This window comes from Malurus melanocephalus, unplaced genomic scaffold (genome assembly GCF_030028575.1).
Source record: "Malurus melanocephalus ecotype Western Australia unplaced genomic scaffold, MMel_1.1 scaffold_520, whole genome shotgun sequence".
Classification (NCBI taxonomy): Eukaryota; Metazoa; Chordata; class Aves; order Passeriformes; family Maluridae; genus Malurus; species Malurus melanocephalus.
In genome coordinates this window covers 81,220-104,736 of record NW_026623752.1, presented here as the reverse complement: position 1 = coordinate 104,736, position 23,517 = coordinate 81,220, and the positions used below count along the sequence as shown (strand labels likewise).

General features: G+C 51.2%; 1 protein-coding gene across 1 annotated transcript; it reads left to right on the top strand.

Annotated features, from left to right (window-relative positions):
• Positions 1–4: 4 nt before the first annotated feature.
• Positions 5–17,825, top strand: ADAMTS8 (ADAM metallopeptidase with thrombospondin type 1 motif 8; the record flags this gene model as incomplete). The annotated part of the gene is made up of 9 exons (XM_057381661.1): positions 5–127; positions 7,526–7,765; positions 8,308–8,440; positions 9,243–9,410; positions 9,772–10,070; positions 11,688–11,871; positions 12,547–12,719; positions 12,917–13,092; positions 14,493–17,825. Coding segments are annotated over 9 exons (2,229 nt in total), but the record flags the coding sequence as incomplete, so codon positions are not given.
• Between the last annotated feature and the right edge of the window lie 5,692 nt (positions 17,826–23,517).

Below are 23,517 nucleotides of genomic sequence, written 5' to 3'. Positions count from 1 at the left end.
CGGGAATGGCACCGGGAGCGGGGAGCCGCTGCCCAGGGCCAAGCGCTTCGTGTCCCAGGCGCGCTATGTGGAGACGCTGCTGGTGGCCGACGCGTCCATGGTGCGCTTCTACGGGGAGGACGTGGAGGTAAGGGCTGGCGGTGTCCCCCGTCCACTCTGCCCCGCATCGCTCTGTGCCCGCTGGTGCCTGTCCTCCCATCACAGCCTCTCCATCCTCCCGTCCCTGCCTGTCCCCATCCCAGCCGCTTCTCCGCCTCTTCTCAGCTCCACTCCTGCGTTCGCTGTCCCTCTATCGCCTCCATCCCTCCGTCCTCCCAACACGCGCGTCCCTCCATCCCCTCATCCCGCCGTCTCCTGTCCCCATTCCCGCTGCCTGTCCTCCTCCTCCTCCTCTCAAACGCACTCCTCCAGCCCATCACCCCTCCGTCCCCTCCCGTCCCCCCGCTTGCCTGCCCGCTGCCGGGTCCCCCCTCGCCCTCCGGATCCCCCCAGCCCCGGGACAACTTTGGGTGAGCGGGGGGACCGTGGCCCTTCCTTCCCTTGCCGTGTAGGGGCTGRGATCCCCCGGGGCRAAGGCTGCAGTGTTGATTTACGGGSTCCAKTCGGTGTTTGGGGACCCTTCCCCAGAGCCAGCATCCATCCCAGCGAGCCCATTTCTGCTACTGTGGTGTCCCCAAAGGTGGGGACAGAGCGGGTTAATGCCCTTCCTGCTGCAGGGAAAGCGCCGCGCTGCAAAGCGATGGCTTAACTCCCTTCCGGTTGGGAGCCAGACAGTAAATASAGCAGGGGCTGAGCAATGCGCGGTGCCGCTCCTGAGCCACCTGTTAGCAGCTGAGCAGATGGATGAGCAGCCCTTCCCCTCAGCCACCAGCAATTCTCATCCTCTTTAAACGCTCTCTCTGCGGAGCCCCTGCCCCGAGCAGGCTTTGGGGAGATCGCAGGAGCAGAGCCCGCGGTGCCTCAGCCCCCCAAATCCATTCCCGTGGCTCTTGATGTGCCTCAGCCCCCCACATCCATCCCCGGGGCTCTTGATGTGCCTCAGCCCCCCACATCCATCCCTGGGGCTCTTGATGCGCCTCGTTCATCAGCACCGGGTTCTTTTTCACGCCTCTGGCAAAGCCGGTTCCGTGCATGGATGGGCGGTTTAGGTCCAAATTCGGGTTTGCACCGTCTCAGGGTCTTTGCAAGGGGTAAYTGTGCACTGAAGTTGCTCATTCTCGGGTTGTTTGACTTCAGAGTCCGCGAAGCTGGAGCTCAGCAGGGAGCAGCTGAAACCCGGCTTTGCCACTTCTGCCGACTTTTTATCCTTCCCCTGGGGGCATCTCTGCTCCTGACAAAGYAGCGTTTTTATTCCAGCCCTGCTCRGGCCAGGCTGGACCWYGAGAAATGCCAACCCTCGGGGCTCCAGCTGATTTCAGCTGCTCAGCATCGCTCTGGGTTTGCCCTTTGCGTGGATTTGCCACCGAGCCAGGCTGGCAGGAGGAGAGAGCAGAGGGTCTGTGAGCGAGGGGTGATGCACTTGGAGATATCCCGAGTGCTCACAGCACTCAGAAAAGGGTTTGAAGTGAAGTAAATTGAATTTTTAAGCAACAAACACGTAAGCGATGGTGGGAATTACTGTCCTCATAGCATGAAGTTGGTCTCTGATTCCCCAAGAGGGCAGAAAAAATAGTGTAGTGAATCCTCTGCACCCAGCTGGGCACCCGATGGTTTTAAAGCAACACCCAAGGGTGTCTAAATTGAAATCCTGATTGAGCTGGGGGGAAAAGCAGCAACCCTGTGGGTAAAYCTGTGAAGGCAGAAGGAGAGGGAATGGCACCTACACATAATCAGGGGGCTGGAACCCAGGAACCCTGCCCTGGTTTGGCTGCTCCAGCCCTGGGCTGGGTGATGCTCCCTGTTTGGCTCCCACTTTGCCATCACTTCCTTGGCCCCAAGAGCAGTATCTTTGCATCAGCTCTTAGGGGTTGGAGGGAGATGTTTAAAGATCTTGTTTTGGGTGAATAGAGCAATGGTATATTAAAATATTGGGGAGGAAACTTCCACCAGCTCTGATGTAGCAGCTAGAAAAAAATCMAAAAAACCACCTGCTGTGTTTGTGTGTCTTTTGTTCTCTGGAACAAAACTGCAGGGAGCAGCACAGCCATCTTGCTTCTCCCTAAATACCTTTTTTGTGGGTTGAAAAAAAGCAGTGGCAAGTGCTGGTGAGATCTTAGAGAGCTGACACAGAGYGATGCCCAGGGAGTAGAAATGTTGAGTCAGAACAAACTGTATTTATATAATGACTTTTCTTCCCGTAACCACGCTTTAATTACCAAATGTTTATTAAAGGTCACCSGCATTGTTTGTATTCCTGGTTATTTTCTTGCATAAGTTGTAACAGATCGAGCAGAAGAGTCACCCTAAGATTGTTCGAGTGTTATGAGTTACAATCAAGGCCTTGCTGTTGGTGGCAAAATGCTGTTAATGATTTATTTCTGATCAATTTGAGCCTTRCAGCTCAGCTGTTAACCTGATTTAGATAATAATAAGATAATAAGAGCTTGTTCTWCCTTCATCAATAGTTGTATGTAAACCAGGAGGGAACAGTGAAGTGAGAGCAGAACAAGACCTGAAATTTGGGGTTTTATCATTGTTTGGGCTTGGTGATTGCAGGGGATGGGGTTTTTTGGGGGCATTAGGATGGTGCAGGGCAGTGAACGCTGTGAGGATTCAGCTTGCAGTGAGTGGAAAAGCCCTCTCACACAGGGATGGCTCCAGCCTGGACACGGCAGGTTGGGCATTTCTTACAGAGCATCCCAAATGCTTGGAAACAAAGTGCCTGTGAGCATTACTCACAGAATTCGGTGGGTTTTGAGCRGGGGGAGCTGAGGCAGGAGCAGCTCTAACCCTGTGGTGTGCAGGAGGGCTGGGCTGCACTTGCAAGGATGCTCTGCACGGCTCGGGAGCGYTGGCCAAGGCACCTCAAGCACCAGGCGCTTCCAAATCCCAGCTGCAGCATCCCCAGCCAGTTGGCAGMCAAATGGGATTCCTGTGGTGGGATTTCTGCAGTCTCTTGGGTGCAGATGAGACGCATTTCCAAGCTTTCCTCCGCAAGCACGACGGCTGGGATCCCTTCYCCTTTCTCCTCTTGCAAGGGAGGAATCTGCTGTTCCTGACTCCAAGGGCTGGGAATGACTGAGCACCACAGCCGGATTGGATCAGTCTGGAAAAGCTGGGATTCCTCRCTGACTTCTGGGCTTTTCCCAGGCAGATTTATGAGGTTTTAGGAGTGCTGGTGCAAACCCTGCCTTCTAAGACCAGACATTGCCAGGGTCCTGCAGCTGGCTCTGCCACACCCTGATGGGCTGGAGGTAATTCCAGAGCCACCATGGAGCCTCAGGTCCGGCTTTTAGGCTGGCTTTGGGGTATTTTGGAGTGGRTAAATTCACTTAATCCCCCGACAAAAGAAGGCAGCCCCTCCTGAGCCCATCCCAAAGGACACCAGAGTGGGATTAAAGGGGATCTTTGCAAAGGGGAACTGCCACCCACCAGCTTTTCTTCTGGGATTTGTCTTCTGAGTGCGACCCTGAGCCTGCATCTGCTTTGGGGCAGGGGGCTGGAGGAGCAGGAGCTTCCCTAAATGTTCCTCTGGCTGCTGCACTCGCCTCAGACTGGAGCATTCAACAGCTGCTGCATTTCAGGGCTTCGGAATGAAATATGAAATGTGCTGGCTCCCATTGAAGCAGCTCCGTGCTGGCTCCCAAACCGTAGTGCTCCTGCTCTGGGATGCTCTCAGGATGGGGTTTTACTCCATCTGTGCCTCTGGGGAGGTGGTGGCAGTCTGGATGTGCCTCAGTTTCCCCTGCCTTGAACGGGGGTAGTTGCTGCTTTTGGGTTCAGCCCCAAATATCCAGGAAAGAGAAGGGGGGAAGAATCATGTGGCAAACAGAACAGGGATGGGCAGGGAGCTGGGAGGGCAGCCAGGCACACGGGCAGGCTGGCAGGGTCTCCCCCTCTCCCCTGGCTTGCCCCCCATCTCCCTGGGCTGCCTCCCACATTTTTGTAAGGGAATTGTTGGCCGGGGCTGGAAGCCACAGGAGGAGGCTTGCAGGGCAGGACAGGACAGGGCAGGGCAGGGCAGGGCAGGCAGCAGCCCCGGGTACCCAGGACAGGGGGGAGCTCACAGATGGTGCTGCAGGGGACAGGGACAGCCTGGGATGGTTTTACCAGCTGATTTCTAAAAGCTGGGCAGCGCTTGCATCTGACCCTGGGTTTGCCTCCTTCCATCTGTCTGTGCACCAAATCTCAGTGTTTCTTTCTTCTTTTCCCCCCTCTGCAGAAATGCTGGATTCTAGGGAGAAAGCAGGAAAAAAACCCAAACAAATCCAGCCCCAGGTTGGGCTGGATATCTTTGGGGAGCACATTGTGGGGAGGAGAGTTGTGCTGGGGTGTTCTGTGGGTACTCTCTGCTGTCCTTCTCTTCTGGATGGGAGTGCCATGGTTCAGTTGAGGTTGGATTTGAAGCATGGGTTGGATTTGAAGATCTTGAAGGTCTCTTCCAGCACTGGTGATTGTGTGTGATTGATTGTGTGTGAGCAATATTCAATCATTCTGTGCATACCACAATAATAGGGGCTGTATTGGTTTGGGCCATCCCAAACCTGTAAGAGCAGTTTTAGCCATAATAATAATAATAATAATAATAATAATAATAATAATAATAATAATAATAATAAAACCCACTGCTTGGGAATCTCTGCAGGCTTCAGCTTCTGAGTGGTTCCCATGGAAAGGGATGCAAACAAAGACTTTGCCTGTATCAGAAAGAGAAATCCTTCTGTGTTAGGAGGGTGAAGACAACCACTCCAGTTCCCCTCGCTCTGATTTGTTTTTATTTTTCCTGTTCCTGCTCTGTTTGCTGCTGGGAGGCTCCTGCCAGGGGCAGGGCTCTCCCAGACACGGCYATGCTGTGCCAGGGGGGTATGGGAGCTGCTGTAGTGCAGCTGTGTCAGACAAAAGCCATCCCTGCTCGTTTCTAATGGGAATTTTAGGGTGGAATTTGATGTCGAGAGCAGAGGGAGCCGAGGGGGGCAGCTGGGGGGAGAAGGGGCAGGAGGTTTGTGGGGGTATCCCCCCCATAGTGCCTCAATATCAGCGCAGTGCATGGGGCAGAGAAGGGATGCTCCACCCGGCTCCCACTGGTGTCCCCTCCCCCCAGAGCAGGTAAGAGGTTCATTTTCCAGCTGTGTTTGCAGCTGGACAGACATCCTGCCAGATCTCCCAGGATGCTGGTTGGAAAGGGCAGGGAAGCTCCTTGTGCCAACAGGCAGAAACCAATCTGTTTGCGGCTCCTCAAACCCGACCCAAAATCCTGCCCTGCACCTGATCCCAATGGCCACACCCTCAGCCTGGTGCTGGGAAGGAAACCCTGGAGAAGGCAGCGTTCCCTCCTGGGTGGCTGCTCAAGGCAGAGCCTGTTTGCAGAGGCAGAAGGAGGGTGGGATGAGCAGRATTCAGCTCACCTGCAGCCAGTGCTTGGCCAAAAGCCCTCAGCTGGCCTCTCCTGAGCCCTGAGGCTCTCATAATTTGCTTTTGGCCATGGCTTCAATCCCTTGGCCAAGCCAAAGCAGTGCAGGTGGATTGCTGCTCTCCCCAGAGCATTTGGGGTCCATCTGAAACCCAACCAGCTCCTGCACAGGCCAGGGATGGGTATAAATAGCCAGCAGATGGTGGAACAAGTGAATTTGACCTTTTAATCTTCACTAAATAGCCGTTTGTTCGGTTTGCTTTCCATCTCCCCTTTCCAGGCGCACGGAAGGTGGACAGATGTTTTCCAAGTCCCTCTGTTCCTGCTGCTGAAAGAGGTTTTTGGCTGGAGGGACCCCTGAGGATGCGAGGGTTGGTGTCCTGGAGGATTTGTGGTATGAACTGAGATCTCCCAGGTCATACTGTTRTGGACAGAATCCTCCAGGGGGTTGGAAAAGGATGCAGCTTGATTTATTCCATCCCACGATAGGCAGCTCCAGTGYAGGGCATCTCTCCAGATCTTCCAGGGTGTGATTTTAGGAAGGCTTTGGGATATTTTTAGCCAGGTTCCAAATGGACTTTCCCCACAGGGTGAGCAATTCCCTCAGGTTTCCTGGAGCAGCCACTCGTGGGGATCTCAGTTGGGTTTCTTGCCTCGGCGGTGACTCCTCCGTGACATCGGTTGCATGCTCGGGGCTGGGACGTGAGTCACGTCGTGGAGATCTGGCCAGTCTAAATAAACCAGTCTATTCACTGCTCCCAGCAGCCTTGCTGGGGCCTGCCCTTGGATAATGAGCTGGGGAGGACTTGGGATACATCTCGTTGAAACAAAACATCTGTTTACACGGAGCTGCCAGTGCTGGGATAAAATGTGGCAGAATAATTTAAAATAGCCCCAAGCGCCCCGGGCGAGCGGCGAGCGGCGCAGCAGATATGCCATATCTCTCTCAACATCTCCCTCATTTGAGAAGAAAACAGCATTTTGTGTCTCAGAAAATGGCATTGTCCTGGCAGCGCCGTGATGGATGAGCACCCGCAGTCAGTTTTGCTCAGGAAATGTATTTCGGGTGAAACTTGGCTATYGGAGAGGGCTCCCATCGAGTCCTTCCAGTTTAATTAGGCTCTGAGTTGAGACCGCAGGGTGTAATTTGTCTGGGGAGGAGAGAAGCCACTTTCTCTTTCCCAATACTGTATTGTGTAACAGCTGCATTTTTCTCTCCTGACTGCGCCGTGAGCGGTGCCAAGCAGAGGAGGAATTCTGATGCTCTGATAAGATGTTTACATCAGCCTCAGCATCGCTGGCGCTCCTGACTTATTAAGTAATCGCCGGTCATAGCTGAGCAGGGGATGCTGCTGGGCAAAGGCTTGGCTGTCAGAGTGTTTTAGTCCCAATTTGTCACCGAGGAGGYCGGGTTAGATATTAGATGTTAGATATTAGGAAAAAGTTCTTTACAGAAAGAGTGATAAAGCACTGGGATGGTCTGCCCGGGGAGGGGGTGCAGTCACCATCCCTGGATGTGTTTAAAGAGAGATTGGATGTGGTGCTGGGTGCTGTGGTTCAGTTGAGGGGTCAGGGCAGGGTTGGACTGGAAGATCTTGAAGGTCTCTTCCAACCCTGGTGATTCTGTGGGTTCCAACCCTGTGACCGGCACAGGCAGGAGTTTCACCACGTGGTTTTGCACCAGCAAGATGCGTGTGAGTTGGTTCCTGCCCTGGAGCAGCGAGGGCAGGGGTAATTTGGGAATGTGCAGCGAACTCTCCAGAATGCTGAGGTTTTCCCCAAGGAATTTCTTCTGGAGGGGTTTCTAACTGCAGAGGGCTCTTGAGAGGGGTGAGAAGGGGATGCAGGGCAAAGTGTGAAGTGTCATATGCAGGAAAGGCAGCACTGAGTCTATCAGCCCATGGTCTGGATGTGATGGGCTTCAGAAATGAGGCCGATTCCTTCTTTTCAAACAAAAAACCTGCTCCATAGCAGAGGTTTCACCCAGGMTCTGCCTGCCCATCTCTTTCCCCACAGAACCATGTCCTGACCCTGATGTCCATGGCAGCTCGCATCTACAAGCACCCCAGCCTGGGGAACTCCATCAGCCTGGTGGTGGTGAAGGTGCTGGTGGTGGAGGAGGCGGCGGCGGGGCCGGAGGTGTCCGACAACGGCGGCCTCACCCTGCGCAACTTCTGCAGCTGGCAGCAACGGTTCAACCCGCCCAGCGACCGGCACCCCGAGCACTACGACACCGCCATCCTCCTCACCAGACAGGTCAGCAGCTCCTGGGAACGGCCTGCAGTGGAAAGGGAAGGGATCAAGGTGTATGTGGAGGGAGAGAAGGGGGTTGGTCATGGAGGGACAGAAGGAGCTTGACCATGAAGGGACAGAAGGGGAGTTGACCATGGAGGGGAGAGAAGGGCATTGACCATAGAGGGAACAGAAAGGGATCGACCACAGTGGACAGAAGGGAGTTGACCATGGAAGGGAGAGAAGGGGATTGACCACAGAGGAGAGAAAAGGAGGTTGACCATGGAGGGACAAAAGGAGGTTGACCATGGAGGGACAAAAGGAGGTTGACCATGGAGGGACAGAAGGAGGTTGACTACAGAGTGAGAGAAGTGAGTTGACTATGGAGGGACAGAAGGGGGTTGACCATGGAGGTTGCTGCCCCACCATGCAAAGAATGGAGCAAAGCGGTTCTGGGGTGGTTTCTTTGGGGTGGGGACCACCAGTGGGTTGCCCACAGAGATGTTGGGGATAAACATGGGACCCTATCCCCCTTCCTCACCTCTCCCCCTGGCCGGCACACACAGGATTTCTGCGGACACCAAAGCTGCGACACGCTGGGAGTGGCCGATATCGGCACCATGTGCGACCGCAACAAGAGCTGCTCCGTGATCGAGGATGAGGGCCTGCAGGCAGCCTACACCCTGGCTCATGAACTGGGTAACTCAGCCCTTCCCCAGGGGAAGTCTTCTTCTTCCAGTCCTGCTGCTGGGAGGGCTTGTGACACAGCCCAGCACCAGCATCTCCGGACTGGGGGCCGCCCACGAAGCCGTGGGGAGCGTCTGGTGCTGACAAAAGCTGGTTTGCACCAGCAGAAATACTTACGAAGTGCCCAAATTGGTGTTAATTGGTGCATCTGCACCAGTTCAGGAAGAATTCCTTCACTGGAAGGGTGGTGAAGCATTGGAAGGGGTGGCCCAGGGAGATGGTGGTGTCCCCATCCATGGAGTTGGTCAGGAAATACCTGGACAAGGCACTCARTGCTCTGGTCATTGACAAGGTGGGGATCAGGCACAGGTTGGACTTGAGGATMTTGGAGRTCTTKTCYGACTTTAATGATTCCATGATTCACCTGTTGTGATGAGCTCAGACATGGGATCAAGCACAGCTCACCYTCACTTTGCCATTCCTGCACTAATTTGAGCCCAGAGCAGCTGGGGCTGCMCCRTCCCTGGGAACATTCYAGGCCAGGCTGGAYRGGGCATGGAGCAGCCAGATCTAGTGGAAGGTRTCCCTGTMCATGGCARGGRGTGSAACAAGATGAYCTTTAATTCCCTTCCATCCYAAACCATTCTGGGTTTCTACARACCTGGGCTGTTTTGCCCTGCASACAGCRGGCRGGTTTTTATTCCTCCTGATTTATGGGAGCTCTTGCAGGAATAGGAGCTACTTGGTTCCTTACAGATGCTCCCACACAGCAGAGTCTGGGGGGCTCAGCTCTGCCATGCTCTCTGCTCCCCAGGCCACGTGCTCAGCATGCCCCATGATGACTCCAAGAACTGTGAGCGCCTCTTCGGCCCCCTTGGCCAGCACCATGTGATGGCCCCTCTCTTCATCCACTTGAACAAGAGCCAGCCCTGGTCYCCCTGCAGCGCCATGTACCTCACCGAGTTCCTGGATGGAGGACATGGTGAGGCTCGTAACCCAAAACAACCTTCTCCTGAATTGCTGGGGCTCTTTGCAATGCCCACAGGGGGCTGTGGGGTGAAGGGGTGCTCAAACCAGACTGTGGGCAGAGGTTTGGGCTGCCCTGCTTGGTGCAGTTGGGTGTCCAGCCTGACCACTGATCCTTGTCCAAGTGATTGCTTGCTGGATGCCCTGGCCAAGCCTGTGGAATTGCTCGGGCTCTTTGCAATGCCCACAGCGGGGTGTAGGGTGAAGGGGCAGTCAAACCAGACTGTGGGCAGAGGTTTGGGGTGCCCTGCTTGGTGCAGTTGGGATGTCCAGCCCCACCAGCTCCACGTCCAGCCTAACCCCTGACCCTTGCCCAGGTGACTGCTTGCTGGACGCCCCAGCCCAACCCGTGTCCCTGCCCACCGAGCTGCCCGGCCRGACAGCCCTGTACAGCCTGGACCAGCAGTGCCAGCAGATCTTTGGCAAGGACTTCCAGCACTGCCCCAACACCACTGAGGAGGACATTTGTGCCCAGCTGTGGTGCAGGACTGGCAGCGGGGAGCCCCTGTGCCACACCAAGAATGGCAGCTTGCCCTGGGCTGATGGAACACCCTGCAAAGCTGAGGGGCTGTGCTGGGATGGGCGCTGTGTGCAGCAGGAGGCCCTGAAACCACAGGTAAAGGGGGCACTGGGGGATTGGGGGTGGTGGCTGGACCCAGGCTGGACCCCTCTCTCACCCCTCTCCACAGCTGGACAGGGAGGGAAAAACAGRATGAGTTGAGATAAGGACTGAGAAATTACATCATGGGCAAAACTCAAAGTAGAGATGTTGGTTGAATTGATCAGTAACAAAATCGGAGCAGAATAATGAGAAGTAAAGTAAGACCTTAAAAACACCTTTCCCTCACACCTCCTTCCCAGCTCTCCCTCCAGTGGTGCAGGGAGACAAGGAATGTGGTTGTGGCCAGTTCATCACGGGTTGTTCCTGCTCAGGGAGAGGARTCAGAGTCCTTCCCCTGCTCCAGGGTCCCACAATTCCCCATGAACTTCTCCAACATGGGTCCTTCCCGTGGGCAAGTTCTCCACAAACTGCTGCAACACCATCACTCTTCCACAGGGTCAGTCCTTCAAGGACAGGCTGYTCCAGTCAGGGTCACAAGTCCTTCCAGCAATCCTGCTCCAACATGGGTTGCTTTCTCCTGGTCCTGCCAGGATCCTGCACCAGCTCTGGTTTCCCAGGGGGTCACAGCCTCTTTTAGGATTCCTATAGGGTCACAGCCTCTTTYGGGATTCCCACAGGCTCACAACCTCTTTCAGGATTCCCCTGCTCTGGCCTGGGTTCCTCCAGGGGCTGCAGGTGGATCTCTACATCCCCAAGCCCTCCATGGGCTGCAGGGGCAAATCTGCCTCACCATAAACTTCCCCACAGAATTTTGGGGGAATYTCAKCTCTGGCACTTGGAGCTGCCCCTGCCTTTTCCTCTTGCACCACCCTGTGTTTTTGCAGAGCTTTTCCTCATATTCTCACTCCTCTCATCTCTGCACCCAATTTCATCTGCCCAATAACTGTTTTTCCTTCTTAAATACATCCCTGAGGCATCAACACCATCTCTGCTGGGCTCAGCGCTGGCCAGTGCTGGGTCCATCCTGGAGCTCTGCTGGACACCAGGGAAGCTTCTGGCAGCTGATCACAGAAGCCATCCCTGCAGAACTCCCCACAAACCCACTACAGATGGGCTGGGGCTTGACCCTTTGGGATTCCYAAATSYCTGACCCCACCCCTTCATCTCCTTGACTGGCTTTGGATTGGGCTGATTTATTTCTGGGTGTCTCTCCTTTGTTAATGTTTATTACTGGCAAGTCCAGCTCACAGATAAAGTCTGCTCTGGAGCTGAACCAAAAGGAGCAGTGCAGATCTGCAATTAAAGCAGGACTTTTTGCCCTTCTGGGGAAATTAGCGGCGATTTTGGAGTCAGTCAGCAAAGAACTCAAAACCCAGCTTAACTTCAAGCATATGAGCAGACTGGTGGAAGTCAGTATTAACTCCRTGTGAAGTATGTGCCAAAGGGCTTTTCTGGATCAGGGCTGGGGGGAGATTTTAGCATTGCTGCAGACCTTATCTCACTCTGGGAGGGAGCAGCTGGGGAGGGACGGGCTCAGAGATGGATTCAGCAGCTCAGAGATGGATTCAGCAGCTCAGAGATGGATTCAGCAGCTCAGAGATGGATTCAGCAGTTCAGAGATGGATTCAGCAGCTCAGAGATGGATTCAGCAGCTCTCCTGGCCTCTTGCAGCCGGCGGTGCACGGCGGCTGGGGCCCGTGGAGTGCCTGGGGCTCCTGCTCGCGGAGCTGCGGTGGAGGCATCCAGTTCTCACACCGCCACTGCGACAGCCCCCGGCCCCGGCACGGCGGCAGCTACTGCGAGGGCCAGAGAACCAAGTACCAGTCCTGCCACACCCAGGAGTGCCCGCCGGACGGTGAGCATGGAGATTCCCAAATGTGCTTGGCTCCCACTTCCGCTCCTCCAGAATGCCTTACTGGGGATTGCTCTGCTCTGCCGTGAATATCCATGTTCGGGGGGAGCAACAGCTTCCTGCTGGGGGCTGTGACCTTCTCTGGCTGATGGAAGGGCTGTGGGATCTTTCTGATACATGGGATCTTCTCTGATGGAAGGGCTGTGGGTTCCTTCTTGTATATGGGATCTTCTGTGATGGAAGGGGTGTGGGGTCCCTCTGGTGTGTGGGATCCTCTCTTATGGAAGGCATGTGGGATCCCTCTGATGTGCAGGATCTTCTCAAATGGAAAGGGTGTGGGATCCTTCTGATACATGGGACATTCTCTGATGGAAGGGGTGTGGGATCTCTGATGGAGGGTGTGTGGGGTCCCTCTGATGTGTGGGATCTGTGATGGAAGGGCTGTGGGTTCCCTCTGGTGTGTGGGATCTTCTCTGATGGAAGGATGTGGGATCCCTCTGATGTGTGGGACCTTCTCTGATGGAAGGATGTGGGATCCCTCCTTCCTGACATTCCTCCTCTGCTTGCACACTCACCATGTGCTCCCACCACCCTTAGCTCGCTCCCACATCTCTCTGATGGCCAAGAACAGCACCTCCTGCCAGCTTCCCATGGGTCATGCTTCACCTTTCCTTTCAGGGAAGAGCTTCCGGGAGCAGCAGTGCGAGAAGTACAACAGCTACAACTTCACGGATCTGGAAGGGAACCGCTTGGAGTGGGTTCCTAAGTATGCAGGGGTGTCCCCCCGAGACCGCTGCAAACTCTTCTGCCGAGCCCGAGGGAGGAGCGAATTCAAAGTCTTTGAGGCCAGGGTAAGATTCCTGGTGGTGGGAATCACCAGAATGGGATACCTGGTGGGGGGAATCACCAGAATGAGATACCTGGTGGGGGGAATCACCCAGTGGTGATGGGAATCACCAAAGTGAGATACCTGGTGATGGGAATCACTCCAGTTTACCCCATTTCAGTGCTCATCCCCTAACGACTCCTCTGCATCCCCCTTTCCCAGGTGATTGATGGGACGCTGTGTGGCCCAGAGACCCTCTCCATCTGTGTCCAYGGGCAGTGCATCAAGGCTGGCTGTGACCACATCATCGGGTCCTCCAAGAAGCTGGACAAGTGCGGGGTGTGCGGTGGCAATGGCTCCACGTGCAGGAAAATATCCGGCTCACTCAACAGATCCAAGTAAGATGCCAGGGGGAAGGTTCTGCAGGGATGGGCTGGGGGAGAAAAACCAGCATCCTCTCTCATTCCCCTTCTTCTGTGGCTGAAGTTCTAGGTAGGAATACACTGGGATCCAAGCCAGCATTCTCAGCTGACTGGCATTGCCAGAGCCTGGGCTCCTCCCCAGACTCCAGGGTTTAGGCTCCGTTTATTTCAAGGCAGAATTATAGAAGCCAAGTAGARCTAATTTCCTAAAATAATAACTAATGTGATGAGCTCCACCACTGCAAATAAATCTGCCCCGATGAGTTTACAATACGCATTTCACCCCTGTACACTGAGTTGGACTCACATTAAAGGGCTGCTGTGGGATATAAATACTCAGTAACTTTCCCCTAGGCTTGGGGGTGAATTTGAATCCTGGGACAAGGGCACTGAGGCAGCCACTTCCYTCACCCAACATCTCTGTGGCTTTGCCAAAGAGCAGAATTTAAGGCTTTTGTTGGAAAATCGTGACAAAAGCCCAACTGTCCAGTTCCATGCAGCGAGGTGACTCACACAGGCAAATTAGATTTCCTAAATGGTTTCCTTCCAGGGAACAGCTGAAACGGGGCTTCCACTCTCCTATGAGTTGTTTGTGGTTGACTACAGGGAGATTAGCGTAGGAGCTACAGCCAAGAAGAGATCCCATTAAGATCAGGGTGAGGGAGGCCAGGGTGACGGAGAGCAGAGCTTGACTCAAAGGCTTTTTTCCAAAATACTCTGAACCTAATTACTGACCGCAGCATCCACCATGGGGATCCGTGGAAAACGATCCTGCTGGCCCCACGGTGTGAGTCACAGCGCTGAGGGCTCCAGTGAAACCTTCAGTGTGCTGTCCYGCCAGTGCTGCTCCAGGGACAGGCTTTGGCTGGCTCTGCAGGAAAATGCTCCCCTGGCATGGGAATGGCCTCTGGATCCTCCAAAGGGATTGCTTCTGCATTGTAGTCATGGCTGCAAAACCCTTCAAAAAGTGGGTTGAGAGTGAAGAGACTCCCTCTTGTTGTTTTCTACATCTATATTTGTATTTATATAGACATCTGTGTTATCTCTGTGTTATCTCTGTCAGGAGGTGATGCCATCCTTCAGTATCACTGGTGGCAGGCTTTCAGTCCCAAACACTTCACCATTCCCAAACACAGGGAAAGGGGAATTTCYCACCTAGGCTGGGAATCCCATGGTGTTCATTCGACTGCATCGCTTGTTTTCATACGGAATTCAGGGAYATCTTCCAGCTGAGCTCACATCTGGAACATCTGCAGCATTTCCAGCGCTTGGGGTTCCAGAGATGGCTTCAGAGCCAGGATCCCAAGTGCTGTTCCCTACACGGGTGTGCTCTTAGGAAGCTTTGAACAATGACTGTGTCCTTTTGTTCTGTGCAGGTACGGCTACAATGACATTGTCACCATCCCCGCCGGAGCCACCAACATCGACATCAAGCAGCGCAGCCACCGAGGGGTCCGTCACGACGGGAATTACCTGGCCCTGAAGACCCTCGAGGGCAGGTACCTGCTGAACGGAGACTTTGCCATCTCAGCCATGGAGCAGGACATCCTCATCAAGGGGACCATCCTGAAATACAGCGGCTCCATGACAACTCTGGAGAGGCTGCAGAGCTTCCGACAGCTCCCAGAGCCCCTGACCGTCCAGCTGCTGAGCATTGCCAGCGAGGTCTTCCCACCAAAAGTCAAATACACCTTCTTCATCCCCAAGGACRTCCCTTTCAGCAAGCAGAAGGGCAAAGAGAAGAAGTCAGTGAACGTCATCCGCCCGATGCTGACCTCCCAGTGGGTCCTGGGGGACTGGTCTGAGTGCTCCAAGACGTGTGGCTCCGGCTGGCAGCGGCGGACGGTGGATTGCCGGGATGTGGAGGGCCAAACCTCCTCCGCGTGCAACAAATCCCTCAAGCCTGAGGACATCAAGCCCTGTGGCGACGTGCCCTGCCCGCTCTGGCGCCTGGGTCCCTGGTCYCCCTGCTCCCAAACGTGCGGCGAGGGCGTGCGGACGCGCAACGCCTCCTGCATCGATTACACCGGTGAAATCACCGCCCCGGAGAAATGCAGCTCGCCAGGGCCACCGCTGGCCACCACGGCCTGTGTGCTGCGGCAGTGCTGAGCCATGCCGGGGAGGCAAGGGCACCGTGGGCTTCCACCATGCCAGGGCAGGACAGCAAGGGTGCCATGGGCTTGCTCGCCAGACCAATACCCACTCTSCAGTGGTTCATCCCCACCGCATCGATGTCTACCTCAGAGGGGAGAATAACGGCGGCGAAACAGGGAGGAATCACTGCTTTTCCTTTTCTTTCTTCCTTTTCTTCCTGGCTGGCTGCTCGCAGGCAAGTTGTAACTGAAAGGGAAAAATAAGTGTATCYGTAGGGTGTTTCCAAAGAGCTGTCGTTGAATGTGGCTGCAGATTCCTTTTTGTAAGGTTTGCTGGGGTTTGGCACTGGGGAAGATGTGGAGCCTGGTTTTGCCRTGGCCCTGTCCCAGCTGCAGGTTGAGGAGGTCCAGGGTAGGGTGTCTTTGCTGATAAAACTGGAATCTCCTGRCAAAAGGCATGGAATGGGTTTCCATCCCCTTCCTGCAGCCGTGTGGGTGTCCTTGAGCATGAGGAGTGTTTCATCAGCTGTGGGTTTCACTGGGGAGATAAATGGATGGATGGGAGGAAGAATAAGCTGAGGACCAGATCCTGGCATGAATTAGGCAGGAGGACAGGTGAGAGGTGGTCCTGCTGCTTTCTGCTGGATTTATAATCCACAGGGTGACAAACCTCTGTGTCCAAACACCCCCAGAGCCTGCAGTTATTCCTGGAGCTGTTACCCTGCACCTCCATTTCCCCAGCTATAAAACCAAAGCTTAATTACACCTGATCTGTCTTGCAGGGGCACTGTGAGGATTAATTAATTCCTGATTCTGCAGTGCTCTGACTGTGAAATGCCTACTGCAATGCCCTCTGGAGCAGGCACTCTGGTGTGCCAGCGTTTCCTTTCCCATCCTTGGCTCTCAGTCCCCTGTGGGCTCATTCTTTTCAGCTCTGCTCTAATTTTGGAGATAATTCACCAGCCTGGTTTGCAGCAGGGCTGAGCTCAGGATSTGTAGATCATGCCAGAGGTGCCCAGTGCTGCTCTTCACCTCTGCTTCCCTCGGGTATGTGAAGATGCTCAGATCTGGTGCCAGTTCCAGCCTTGCGTGAGCAATTCTCAGTCCAAAACCAAGCCTGGCAAGGCTGGAGCTGCTCTTTCCCAGCGGGAAGCAGCCACACCCCTCTCCCCAGCCCAGCTGCTGCCTGGCCCCGGCACAGATGGCTGTTCAGACCCTGAACTTTGCCCTTTCCGAAGCGATCGCTGGCCGTGTGCTGGCAGCAGCCGGTGCCTGGGGAGCAGGGATGGAATTTGGAAAGATTTTGCTGTTGCTGGATGAACAATTCAGTATCTCCAGGCTCCTCTCTCATACCCTGCCTTGGCTTCCTTTTTGGCAGCAGAACGTTGAATTTCCAGTGGGATCTGCCTTTTTCCCATAGGAAGGGGAGGAGGGCTGGAATTTTTGATGTTTCCGAGTCCCYACTCACATTTGTGGAGCAAATCCTTTTCCTTGTCCCTTTTGCCTGAGTGTGTGGGACCCTTTCCTCACTGTCCAGACAGGTTTGGAATGGGATGGTGGGATGAACTGCTCTACTGAAGACAGAATCCCTACTATTTACCTGAAAATATCCCTGTTTTATCTCCCATAGATGATTTTGATCAAAATCAAGGGAGCTACAGCCTAGGATTGAGGGTATTGAGGCCTTGACTCCTTTATTTTTTTTAGGAAAGAAAAAAACAAACCCTACTATTTACCTGAAAATATGAAATATTCCTGTTTTATCTCCTATAGATGATTTTGATCAAAACCAAGGGAGCTACAGCCCAGGACTGAGGGTGTGGAGGGCTTGGCTTCTTAATTTTTTTTTTTCGGAGAAGGGAAAAAAACCCAAAGGCCAGCTGCAGAGTTTGGATGCAGAGCTGTGGTACAGACCTACCTTTGGGCAATATTCTGCATCTGCTAATTAATCTCCAGGAATTTAAGTTCTAACAAATAGCTGTATGCTCAAGTCATGTACGCCTCGCAGGGTTATTTTCTTTTTCCCCCCCTCTGAGTCTGCAAGGGTTTTAACTCAAAGCCAGCATGTGTTTCCTCTCCAGTGTCACCACCAGCATTTAGGATGGGTCAGGAATATCGGTCTGAGACAGTGCCAAGGAAAATGTCTGTGTTTATCACACAGGAGTCGTGCATGCCAAGGGGCTTTTCCAGGTTGTTTTTTTTTTTTTTCATAATCACTGCACAGCTGCTTAGCTGGAGCTTCCCAKATGTCAAAACTCCTTGTTGAGGGCAAATCCTGCTGCTTTTCCAGCGAGGAGGAAGGTGGGGATCCCCCTGGGAGGGGGGAACCGGAGGCAGTGATGCTCTGTGGAGGTGTTGGGTCTGCGTGATGCTGAGTGGAATTCCTGCCCCAGGCGTGGTTAGAAACCTTTCCGCTGATTTAAGTCAAAGAGGTTATATATTAGGCAATATATATGTATATATATATGTTTCCCTTCAGTGAAGGATTGTAGCAATGTACTGAGCCTCTTGTGTTAGGTATTTATTACGAATTTCTCTTCGGTTTTGTACAGTAGCTGTCGGGAAAGGAGAAAAAAAAAAAAAAAAAGGAAAAAAGAGATAAAAAAGACTGTGTTTGAACAAAAAAAAAAAAAAAAAAAGGAAAAAAGAGATAAAAAAGACTGTGTTTGAACATGCTGCTCCCACATCCCCTCTCTGAAACCCGCAGTGAGGTTGGGGAAGGGATGTCTTTGCTCATTGTTTATCCACTCTGGTATCTGACTGGTGTTTCCCTCCTCCCTGGTGTACCAACCAAGCTATGTAAGCATAACAAATCCAACCAAAATTAAGCTTTGGAATTCATTTTAAGGAGAGGGGGGAATATACAGTTTTCTGATTTTTAGCCTCTTGTTTGTATTTGTTTTTARTTTTGAAAACAGTCTGTTTGTGGCTCTGCCTTTACCCCTTCAATAAAGGATTTCCTGCCTTTTATCTCCTTGCATTTGTCTTTATTTGCACTTTCCTCAGGATTGTTATTATCTCCATCCCAGAGAGATTTTAAATCTCTCTTTTTGTGTATCTTATTGATAATAAATGGTTCATTCAGTTTTAAGATGCTGAACCAAAATACTACATGAGGGAATAAACAAAATCCATGGAGCCGAAATTATTCAGCAGAATTTTTGAATCCTTTTGCAGATGCCTTATGAGCACCCACCTCTCTCTATACATGCACAGTATATCTATATATATTATATAAATATATTTTTATAAAATTATATGATCATATATATGATATATATTATATAAATTGTACTATATATTATACATATTATACATATAGTATCATAGAACTCTAATTGTATTATATATACATCATAGATATATACATAATATATGCATGTTATAGAATCCTATCCTATGAAAATATATTTATATACATTCTATGTCAGATATATTAAGTATACATAATATATATACACATATAGAAGTCTACCACTATTATGTTATATTTATTTATATATATATATATATAGGATATATATAGGATATATATAGGATATCTATCCAATTAGAATTAATAATTATACTATTAATAATAATTATAATAGTCTATATAATTTAATTTATAATTACAACTAATTCTAATATTCATAATGATAATGGAATATTCATAATGGAATGTTTCTATATATATACATAATGGGTATTTTATATATATAACATATACATATTACATAGATATAAAACAGTATATGTAGATATACATATAGAATATAAATCTGTAATATGGATAATTCTGTTGTTTACTGGGAGGATATACAGCCTGAACAGGACTCAACCAGAGGGGATTCTAACTCCTTTACTTAAATGTGTGATAACCACAGGCAGAGGGGATTTGGTGCTGTCTCTGCGATGTGGTGTAGCCCTCTGAAACACAGGAGGGTGAAATTTGGTGTATCACAATGGAAATTTTGGAGCCATCTCWTTGGAATAAGGCTGGGCTCATTACAGGGTAATCTGGATACCTGCCAGCTGTCCTGGGTGAAATCCCACTCTGACGTCCAGCAGCAGCTCTGGTTTATTTAGATATTATTATGTTCTATATCATATTTGCTGCTACTATTATTTACAATACACCATTATTATACCCCATTATTATAATATATAACATACAATACATAACATTTTATTATTATAACACTCKACATTATATTTTCTATACATTGGGGATTTCCATCCACTGATGCAGAGAGAAAATGCTGCCTGTGCTCACYCTCCCAACGGGTTAAGCCACCATGGGATGCATCCCCACATTAATGGGCACAGCCACTGCTGCCACCCTATTTATAACCAGGTGTGACATTCATTCCAGATGACTTCCCTTGGCACACAGACAGGCCTTGGGTTTCAGCTCATTAAGGTGACAGCCTGCCCTGACTTTTCCCCCACATTTTTTACTTCCTCGTTTTGTTGCCATTGCTGGGTTTTGAATAATTGGAGTTTCAAACGATGCTAAAGGCTTTGAGATATTACAGGTAGGGGAAAAGCCCTTAATTAATGATAGCAGTGTAACCATCACAATTTAACTTTTTTTTTAAATAGTGGGATAATAAAACAAACCATGTGGTAAGAAACAAACCTTATGGGAATGTTTCTTATGCTGTAACCACAATGGTACCATAAAGGGGAGCAGAAGCCGAGATGGATCTCTGTAATCCCACCAGGGGAAATTATTGGGATCAACCCATGGCTGAACCTCTCCAGCCTGTGCTGTACAGGGTAATTATATTTTATGGGCATATTTCCTCTTAAAAGGCTCTTTCAAAGGATGTGGGGTGCCACAGGCTTCTCCCCCAGGTATGTGTTGAAACGGTGGTTTGCTCCTTGATCCCAAGAGCTCCTCCTTCCAAGGCCTGGGCTCTCCTGATCTCCAACCCCAGCTGTTCCTGGATAGTTCTCCCCCTTGTCCTTGTGCTAAAACTGTTGTTTATTTCCATGGTTTTCCTCTCTCCTGGGTTCATCCCTCCCCGCCCCCCATGTGTTTGTTGTCAGCAGTCGTACCTCTTCCAGCCTTATTTTGCTAAACTTTGCAAGGCTCACCTCATAAAACACCTTCCTCAGCTCTGGCTGAATTGATTATCCCTGGACAGAAGGGGCCACAGTGTCCCAGCAAGGTCACAGCAGCAGCTGGTGCTCCAGCCACAAATCCATCCTTATTCCTGATGGAAACATCCTTCCTGACGTGTCCTAGAACTGTAATGTCCCTTTTCTGCCGTTATTCTCAGCTCAGCTCATCCATCTTGGTCTTACGGCCCCTCTGCTCTGTTGGATCCCTCATTCTCCAGAGACACCTGATAAATCCATCCTGGTCTGGTTCCTTGGTGATGGCCAGATTTCTGAGGGGCTACTGCAATTCAGAGCATTTTGGAAAAAAAAAAACCAGGTTTCTCTCCTGAATTCCTGCTTCCACCTCCTCTCCTAACACCTAGGATGCTTTAACCCTCAGGATGACACTCACTGAGGACCAGGCAAAGYTTTTCCAGGTCTGGGGAGGATATAAACCCTAAATCCTCACCATGTTAGGAGAAAATCAGGGGTTTCCAAAGAGAAAAGTCAGCAGGATTGAATTAGAGCAGATTAACCGAGCTCTGGAGACGATAACAGACAGGAGGATGGAGAGGAAACAGCTCCTGTGGTAAATTCAGGAGAAGGCAACAAGTCCTTGAGTGTGGGAGCAAAGATGTTTTCCCTCAGGCACTGCTGGGTCAGGGAAGTGAGAGAAAAAGGCTGTGCAGAGAAGGTGTCACTCGCTTTGGCTGTTAATGGATGAATCCTGCCAGGAGCAGGCTCCTGAGAGCGCAGCATCTGCTCCAAGAGCTGCTGAAGCACAGGAAAACACATCCCACAGGCTGCAAAAAGAGGGCAAACCAGCTTCCTGCCAGGAATTGCACCTTCTGGGTGCTCAAATGGGGTAAGCAAGGGAGAAATTCAAGGATTAAAAAAAGGGGCAGATCCCAGGGATGGATGGGAGATACACCAGTGTTTTCTGAATGTTAGGGAAAACAAGATTTCTGTTTAGAAAAAGGAGGCTTTAAGGGCAYGGCACAGCCTCCAGTCACTTCCCTCATGCTGCAGACAGGAATCCCATTGAAAGCTTTCTCCTGCTTTATACCCATCAAATTCCAAGAACTCCTGAGATCCCTCTATGGCCCTATAAATGAGCAGTAGATACACAGACCAGTTCCATCACTGAATTACTCAGGGTTTATGTTGRTGTTGCTCCATCTACATCCCCAAATCAATCCCGGAATGTTGTAAAATACACGTAAGAGCAAAATCCCATCACTGGGAAAATACCAGGAGTCAGAATTTGGCATTTCATTGCAATGCCTCTCACTGAGAAACTGCAGCTYGGTGGAAAAAGCAGAGTGATAAAGGACAACACAGTCCTGAGCAGGAAACCTGAGCAGCTGTGAATCAATACAGATCCTTCTCTGGTTTACTCCACCAAATGACATCACTCTGGCAATCACTGGAGAACCTCTCCAGGTACAGAGGGCTGAGAAAATATTTTATTAATAAAACAGCCCCTTCCAACGCAGGAAGAAGAAATGGAGGTCAGAGCCAGGCTGATGTGCCCCTCCACCATGACGATGTTGTAGATGCACCTTCCTGCAGACAGGAATGACTAGATAATTACTGAATTAATACTTTAAAAACAAAGTCGAAATAGTTCTTTATTTTGAAGCTTTATGGCCTAYTTCCAGGTCACACACAGCAGGTTTWAAGACTRTTRGTTCAGTGCTTTAYTTRSAGGRTGTTCATTTCTGAAGCACAGTGAGGACACAGACCATGCTTAATTTTACTGTTGTCCTGCCACAAATTTGTGAGGTTTAGACCCATTTTGTGTGGCTTAGGCCCGTTTTCCCTCCTGTGCAAAGCCCGTGACCCCCTCAGAGCAAGTTTTAAGCTGGACACAAACGTGTGAGAACCCAGAGCAATGATTCAGTGGTTCTGCTGCACCCACCTGACACTTTATTCATGGAATTGCTACAAATCAGCATCTTCATGCAATTGTAAAGTTGCAACAACACGTCTAGGAAGAGAGCAAGAAAAGGCACATGAGATTCTGCCTCCACAGGAAACAGCACTCGTTCTCATTTCACTAAAAGAACTCATTCTACAATTTCACCACCAAACAGCCCCTTATCAACTTTTCAGATCTTTCTGAAGGTAAGGCATGGCAGCCTGAGGTGTTTTCCTTCATCCTCTGTAATTCAGGAGCTACCATGGACAGCCAGGAGCGGATTTTCTTGAAAATTGTTATCTCATTAAAGTGGAAACAACACCTGCACACGTATAATGTGCTGAAATTGGCACTGTTTTACTCCTGCTTTACACAGTAGATTGCAACAAGAGGCTGCACGTGTCAGGATTGCAAGAGAGATCCCTGGGAATATGAAACCAGCATAAGAGGAAGTGAAATGAGAATTAAACACAGTCCAACCTTTTTCAAAGAAGCATCTAAGAAGATCCCTGATCTGAGTTTTCTCAACAGTACAGGGCAAGTTTGGCCTCTTTACTTTTTGCTGATGGAGCATCGTGGCTTTTCCAGGGACTGGTTTTAAATTWTTTGCTGCTGATTAACACTTTTGGACCGTGGCCCTTCAATCTGTTTCCTGCTTCAATTTATCAAGTGCTCATCACCAAAAACAACAAACCCAAACCAACAAGAAAAAACAATCCATGGAGGAAAAGGTTGCGTTAATCCTGTCGGATTAAGCTGYGTTTACCCGAATTAGCGCAGATTTGGACCAAATGATTGGGGTGGATTAATTAGAGACTCATTAAAGTTGGTTGGGATTGGCTCAAACYGGTGGGTGGTTTGAGGTTTTGGGACCTGGTGCACCATGTTTGGGGGGCTGGAATGCACGGGCTGGAGGCTGCAAGAGCAGAACATCCCATTCCATCGGAGCACCACGGGCTGGGGATGAGAACGTGAACGCTGCAGCATCCCGGTCCCCGGGGCATGCACGGCTGRACCATCCCGGCCCACCGGGGCACCCCATGCTCCGGTTTGGGGTGCACAGCCGAGGGAAGCACCTCCCCACCGYGCTGGCTGCATGGCCCGGAGCCCCTCAGCCCCCGGTGCCTCACTCCGCATGGGGAAAGGGGGCACTGRGGCCCTGTTCTCTCCCCGGCTCTGGGACACCGGGGCTCCATCCCCCTCCTTGGTGAGGTGCACTAACACCCTGCTTAGCCTCCATCGGACGGCACGAGGACCCCGTTTTCCCCCTGCTGGGRGACACCAGAACCCCATTAGCCC